This window comes from Sardina pilchardus, chromosome 13, assembly GCF_963854185.1.
Source record: "Sardina pilchardus chromosome 13, fSarPil1.1, whole genome shotgun sequence".
In the NCBI taxonomy this organism is placed as follows: Eukaryota; Metazoa; Chordata; class Actinopteri; order Clupeiformes; family Clupeidae; genus Sardina; species Sardina pilchardus.
Window position 1 is genome coordinate 16,777,268 of NC_085006.1, and position 7,500 is coordinate 16,784,767.

The 7,500-nt window shown below is 50.1% G+C and overlaps 1 protein-coding gene across 5 annotated transcripts in view; it reads left to right on the forward strand.

The window, feature by feature from the left end:
* The window catches only part of LOC134099050 (stAR-related lipid transfer protein 13-like), a 102,398-nt gene that overhangs the window by 61,422 nt on the left and 33,476 nt on the right, over positions 1–7,500 (forward strand). Inside the window, exon 1 of one of the 5 annotated variants that reach the window (XM_062551739.1) lies at positions 3,590–3,960. The exons of the other annotated variants lie outside the window; for them this stretch is intronic. Coding sequence (XP_062407723.1) covers positions 3,798–3,960 — 163 coding nt within the window. The 5' untranslated portion in view covers positions 3,590–3,797. Of the gene's footprint in view, positions 1–3,589; positions 3,961–7,500 lie in introns of those variants that run through there. 5 annotated transcript variants of the gene reach the window in all.

A 7,500-nucleotide genomic window follows, 5' to 3' on the forward strand; every position in this document is an offset into this window, starting at 1 on the left:
TTGACTGAGTGATGGGGGTTTTAAGGCGAGAGAGGAGGATATTGTCCTGACAGGACACTGACGTATTGCTGGTCTTTGCTGGTCTTACTGCAGTCTTATCCCAGAGTCTGGAGACAAGCTGGGAGTGGTCTGGCAGTGGTCAGTCATATCCAGGTTTAAATGTCTGAATGTTGAGCTTTTTTTAGGCCTTCTTGAGGAGGTCTAACAGGTCTTCTCCACTGAAATATGCACATGGCATTGGGACAGATGCCACAAGAGACATAATGGATGTGTATCCAGAAACACTGTTTCTCTCCCTTGTAAATGTGGAAACTTTCACACACACACACACACACACACACAGACACACACACACACACACACACACACACACACACACACACACACACACACACACACACACACACACACACACACACACACACACACATTTGTGCACATACACAATGTCCTTGCCTGGGTATGATGGGATGTATTAGGCAACTGGGCAGCCTACTGGCTCCTGATTCATAAGGTGCAGAAGCCTGCTTAAGCTGTCTCTCCCAGTTCTGCAACACCACCGTGGTTGCCAATACCCTGACTGCTACAGCATGTTTGTTCTGTGAGCACTCAGCTGGAAGTCCACACTGTTTATGCTGCAATTAACAGATGATGGAGGATTTAGCTGTGGTTGTGACTGCTGTTATACAACCTTACCGTACTATTAAAATTAAATCATTTTAAGTACACATTCTAGGACACTGGCAAGAAAGTGGGCCCCAATAACTCACTCTTTAAGAGTGCCAGAACCTGAGCCAGTTTATGATCCGTGTAAGATTCTCTCGCCATAGACTGTGTGTGTGCGTATGTGTATGTGTGTGTGTGTGTGTGTGTGTGTGTGTGTGTGTGTGTGTGTGTGTGCGCGCGCACACACATTAATTAGTGGTTCCTGTAATGGCCATTGCAAATTCTTTGCTAAAGTAGAGGTGGGAGGAAAGATTCAGTGGGCGTGTCGCATGTGGTTCTCTGACGGCGTCTTGGCCAATAGTGGAATGGGAGGAGTATGCAGAGGATCAGGCTGCTTAGAGCAACGCATCAATTAAAGCTCCCCTACATGCATCCCTTACAAGCTCACCTCCCCCTGTGGATATCAACACCTGGCCTACAGACGCTCCCTGCCACAGGCTTAGGGGCTTTACGAGACAGAGAACACATACTTGCCGCTGTTCCATGTGTGTGTGTGCGTGTGTGTGTGTGTGTGTGTGTGTGTGTGTGTGGTGGGGGGGGGGGTGGATGTGTGTGTGCGTTTGTGTGTGTGTTTGTGCATGTGTGTGTGTGTGTGTGTGTGTGTGTTGGTGTATGTATGTGTGTGTGTTTCAGCTGTCAGGTCAACAGATGAAGTCACTGGCACTGACGGCTGGGGATCCGCCCTACTCTGGAGCGAGCACTATTGATGGGCCGTTGACGCTGCTTGAGAGAAACTGTTTTTGCTCAAAGAGAGTAGTCCCTGGAAATAGTGTGTATGTGTGTGTGTGTGTGTGTGTGTGCGCGTGCGTGTGTGTGTGTTTATAGGAAATGTCTGACACGTCTCTCCAGGAGTGGTGTGTTTGGGTGTTTTGCATGTGTTTGTGCCTGGAGTGGTGAACGATGCAGAGAAAGAGAGAGAGAGAGAGAGAGAGAGAGAGAGAGAGAGAGAGAGAGAGAGAGTGTGTGTGAGAGAGAGAGAGAGAGTGTGTGTGTGAGAGAGAGAGAGAGAGAGAGAGAGAGAGAGAGTGAGAGAGAGAGAGAAGGAGGTATGTACAACTGTGTGTTTGACTTGGTGCCTTGCCCATGTACGCACTCTGTTCATATTGTATGCGGCAGGCGTCTGGCTTGGCTGCTGGCATTGAACAGTCAGCCTCTGTGTGTGTAGCTCCTGTGGTGTCACTCACTCGGCTGGCCCTGAGACTGGCAGTGGGTGGGGACTGTTTGTAAGGATGTGGAGCCTATTTAAAAGTGTTAGAGCTTAGCTTGTTCCATGCTGCAATGGAACGAGTCCATCTTGCCGTATGAATTTAGGCTCCAATTTTATATTTAAACACAGTTCCGTTTGGTGACATAATGTGTCTACTATGCATCTGTACATTTGCGCTATATGTGTAATGTGGTAGAAATAGGAAGATAATCCCTGGAGGGCATTAGTTTACAGCTATAACTTGTGAACAATGCTAGCGTTGGATTAGCATATGAATGGTGCTAGTGTGAATTTAGCTTGTAATGAAAGTAGCATGGTGATGTAATGTAATGTTATGGAGACCACAGGTCAATCAGGTTCCCAAGGAGAGCATTCTTTCTATGCCACCGCTAAAAAACCCTGAAACCAACTGGTAAACATTGACTCCCCTGTATGACTTCAGCCTGAGCTGATTATCATGTGAGTGTTGCTGTTTAGCAGCCTTGCTAGCGCCTGAATAGGGACCCTGTTTGCAGACGGCTGGCATGAATGGGTGTTTCACAAGCCATTCCACTTCCTGTGAAGGCCCACTGTGGGCTGACTGGATGGGGAGACATGGGGTGGTGCGGGTGGTGCTGCTGCTGGGGGGGGGGGGATTCACACCTTGTACAAGTGATGCCTCTCTCGAGTCATTTCCTCTCTTTCACACACACATTCTCTCTCTGTGTGTGTAACTGACAGCAGTTTACTCTTATCAGTTCATCAGTGTTTCTATCACTGCATCTGTCGCACACACTCTTGCAGGCTAATGGTTTTACAATGAGCCAACTCATGTCCTGTGCAGTTTCACAGAACGGGTGTTAGTACAGTAACTATGGTAACAATCAAAATAACTTATCTATTTTAAATAAGACACAGACGTATTTTAAGACAGACGTATTTTATGGGGGTTGCACCTTCCCATTTTCCCAAACTGTAAAATGTCAACCACATGGATATCTGCATAGTCACAATTGAAATGGAAAAGGAATTTGACTGTGTAAAGTTAACTAAGTTGCAACTTGCTGTTATGCTAACTGGATCACATGCAAGGAAGGCAATCTATTATTGTATCGTGTCATCTTCGCAGGTTTGATTGCATGGCCACACACGAAATGCTAACTTTAAGAATGAAAATTAAGTCTTGCCAGAGATTTACACCCCTGGCTCACAGTGGCAGGCTTGTTTTTAAGGCTGGGTGGGACAAGTTTGTGGTGTTTTTATATCCCTCCCATGGCCTCCTTCTCCTCCTCCTGCTCCTTCATTCCCTCTATTCCTTCATTTACACCTCTCTCCCTCTCACTGTTTTCTCTCTCTCTCTCTCTCTCTCCCCCTTTCCCTTGCTCTGGCTCCCTCCCTCTGTTTCTCTGGCAGGGTTTGCTCAGTTCACAGGCATTCCTCTGGTATTTATATTTCCCTCCAGAGCCGGGGGAGGCAGACAGACTCTCACACAGACTCAGGATTCAGCTCACACAGGTGGGCCGTGCTGGCCCGGCCCCCGACGCCATTGGCTGCCCGGCCGTCACGTGACCGCCGAGGGGGGCGGGGAGAGCAAAGTGCTGGCACTCCTCCTCCTACAGTCAGGGCTGAGCCTGGGTGATCCGTTGCTCAGGCTCTCCCTTTCTTTCCCTCTCTCTCTCTCACACTCATACATACGCACTAGCACACACGTGCAGCTTCTCTGTGAGCAGAGAGGCAGAGAGAGGGAGAACTGCTTGCGTCGCCACCACCACCTTCTTTTTGGTGTTGTTGCTGCTGTCGTTGTTGTTTGTTGTTGTTGTTGTTGTTGTCGTTGTCGTTCGGGTGACGAAGTGGGGGGTGGGCTCGCGTTTCGGGGGTGGCAGACATGTTCAGGGAACTCCCGGAATCCCAGAGCAGCGAGTGCCTGGGCAGCATGACCCCGGAGACGCAGGACATCTATCTGCGTCTGGACAGCCGGCGGAGGCGCTCGGGGTACCGGCTGGGCAGGATCATTGCCCGCCAGCAGCTGCTGAAAAGAATCGCCGCAGGTATGTAAAGACTGGGTAGGGGAGGTGGGGTGACCGGGGGGAGGAGTTGGGAGTCATGGTGGGGGAGTCATTGGTGAATTTGGTGGAGGGGGGGGAGGGTGGCAGGGGGGTAGATGATGGGTATAGTCGTGGGTGGGGAGGGGGCAAGGGGGCACACTTATGTAATTCCTCCTCCTTTTGAAGAGGCACGGGATCGTTCCATGCTTAGCATGGGCCCCGTTGCCATAGTGAGTGTTTACCCAGCGTCAATGGACTTTTGCCAAGCATACGAAACAGAGGGTCAATGTGCTGGGTGAAGTTTGACATTTTCTGTCTCACTATAGTGCTTCTGTTCTTTCAGTCTCCTCTCGCGCTAAATGCCTCTTGAGCAATTCGTCTTCAAATGATCGCATGTGACGTGTGGCTGATCACCGATCACCAGGGGAGAATGAGTTGACAATATTAAGCAAGCTTCAACTTTGGCCCTTCAGTGTTTGCAATGAAGGAGTGTTGGCTTGAGTCACAAAAGCCTGGAACTTCAAGTGGGACTTATTCACTGTTGCAGTCTGCAGTTTCCCTTAGATAAGGCTCATTTGAGAGTCTAAAATAAATATGCATCGGTAATACAAACCTGACCCTTGACCTTGTGGTTGATAGTTATACTGTGGGTTTGGTTGCATTGACGCCAGCAACAGAGAACAACCACAACGTCCCTCGGGTCTGTCATTAAATCAAGACCATTTCCCAAGCATTTTAAAACCTTTATTGAGGCCCCTGTAGAAAGGGGAGACCAGCGTGTGGCTCTTTTTTCCTGGGAGAGTGCAGGCCACAAGCTTGAGGACAATGCCCTACAGCTGGACAACACCAGGCTTGACCTCCCTTGAGTTGTTCTGCCCCTCCCCTGTCTTTTGTCTTTCAGTGGCACACAGTGTGTGTCTTACCTGGGGGAGGAGGACAGCTTAACATGCATAACAACAGCACCCACGACCCCCCCTGCCCCCCCCCCCCCCTTTCTCTCCCCTCCCTTCCCACACCCAAACTCTCTCTCCCTTCCCAGGTGACAATGTCTCCCTGCAGGGCGAGATCAAAGGTTTGGGGTTTCACGGGTTCCCAGGACACACCTCTTGGGTCAGCAATAGCCGCCACCGTTGGCACGAAGCTTTATCGCTTTTAAGGGCGTGAGAGGCTGGCATCGGCGCTTGAGTGGCGTTGCGTAATGAGGTGTCCCAAGGTCCCGAGATAGTGGACCGAGCACTGTGTGCTCAGTGTCCTCGCCACGTGTGTTTGTGCGCGTCAGAGATGGTGTGTGTGTGTGTGTGTGTGTGTGTGTGTGTGTGTGTGTGGGCTCGGTATCTGTTGGGGCATACCATGAGTCAGTGGCACCGAAGGACGGATTTGTATAGAACAGTTATTGTTTATCCACAGACTGTTGCATGTTTCCTGGAGGCCGGCGTTGGTATGTGAGTTAATCTGTTTGTTGCTGTGCATACGTTTGTGTGTGTGTGTGTGTGTGTGTGTGCGTGCGTGCGTGCGTGTGTGTGTGTATGTATGTCGTGGAGAGCTTGTGATTTCCAGATGTCTGGTGGCGGTGGCAAGGGCATGTGGAGTCTTGTGTTTGGAGGCAGTGTGTGTGTTTGTGTGGTTTGGGGATCAAAGTTGTCTGCTTTGTCATCACAGCAGCTATGTGGGTCACCTGTGGGGGAAGAGGAGGAATGCGAGTTGTGGGTGCCGAGCTTGTTTTGAGGTTTTCCTCACCGCAGAGCTCTCAGGTGTGACTCATCATCAGTCATTGTCTGCAGACAGCATTTCCTCCTGTCGTCTTTTTTTTGTTGATTTACAACCAACGCTGCTCATTCATTTGCACCCTTTACGAGACATGCATAGTTGCCACCTAAAAGAAAAAAAAAAACACGTTGACATTTAACATTGCCGCCTCTGCGAAACGCCATGATGGATTCAGGATTCTAGAAAATGTTGCACTTTTGGTTGTAAGTTGTGGGAAGCCAGGATCATCAGACATAGTAAATTCCTTTCAGTTTTTTGGGCACCTGGAAAATTCCCAGGTCCACACCGCAGGAAGTATAGTTTATCAGCATAATCATCTAGATCTATCCTGACTGAGCCATTCCAAGGCCAGCTTTGTGAAAATAAGCACATTCTCCGCTGATGATTATCACGTCTAGAATAGGCCGCCTGATCTCAGAAGCTCCACTGCGATCCTTCTGTGGTCATTTTTCACTGGAAGCGGGCGGTTATACGACCACTCTCTCTCCCTGCCCCGGTCCCCCTACAGAGGGGGCGAATAGTGGCAATAACACAGACAGGCATTTTACCCCCCCCCCCCCCCCCCCCCCCCACCCTCCTACCCAGGCCATGGCAGGAGAGGATGTTTTCTTACTGTCTGTCGGCCGTGAGCGTTAATAATCATTGGCTAAGGCCGGCCGGCTCCGTGGCGCGTTGGGTGGGTGCTGCTGGCTGACCCGGCATCTGATGACCGGCGAGAGTGAAGTGTCATCGCCAGTGACCCCTGCGCTCACTGACCAGTGGATTCCGCATTCCAGCAGGCCTGCTCGGTGTTGACACAGCGTAGTGCGGGCAGGGGAGGGAATTTGTGAGTGTGTGTGTGTGTGTGTGTGTGTGTGTGTGTGTGTGTGTGTGTGTGTGTGTGTGTGTGTGTGTGTGTGTGTGTGTGTGTGTGTGTGTGTCTCTGTGTGTGTGTGTGTGTGTGTGTGTGTGTGTATGTGTGTGTGTGTGTGTGTATGTATGTGTGTGTGAGAGAGAGGCCAATGTGTGGTTGTGACTGTCTGGCTATCACTTATAAAATCTGTATGTGTGTGAGCGCATGTGAAGCATTGTTTCCAGGCTGAATTCCACACAGTCTTTGCCGCGTGGCCATCGTGTTGGCATCTCTGGAGCACCGATGAGCTGTTTGGACAGGACAGATTCTCTGTCCTTTTCTGGTCAGTTGAGATGCGCCATCCGATGCATGCATGCCTGTTTGCCTCTCCGGGTTAACGGGTTTACATTTTTCGCATTAGTTCGATTTCATTCCCGCTAGAATTTATGCCCGAAAAGCCTGTAGCAGCCCAGCGCTTGACCTCATTCCTCATGGTCACATAGCAGAAATGTGTCCTGTTCCACCCAGCTCGGAGAGTTAGCTTGGGCCATTAGTTTCTTAAAATTCAATAATGCTTCAAGTGAATGGGCTCCCTCTCCTCAAGTCAAACATCTCAGCATCTGGCTTAGCTGGTCTGTCTATGCTGAGAGACAGTAGCAGTTGGACCTGATGTCCTACTGTGTGTGTGTGTGTGTGTGTGTGTGTGTGTGTGTGTGTGTGTGTGTGTGTGTCGGTGGGTGTGTTTGTGTGTGTGTGTGTGTGTGTGTGTGTGTGTGTATGTCTGTGTATATATATATATATATGTGTGTGTGTGTGTGTGTGTGTGTGTGTGTGTGTGTCTGTGTGTGTGTGTGTGTGTGTGTGTCCTCCAGACCCGCACTCCTGCTGTTCGTTTTGACCCATCTGGTGTCCAGATTCTCCTGGTCCTCTCTCTGCCCTCCTGG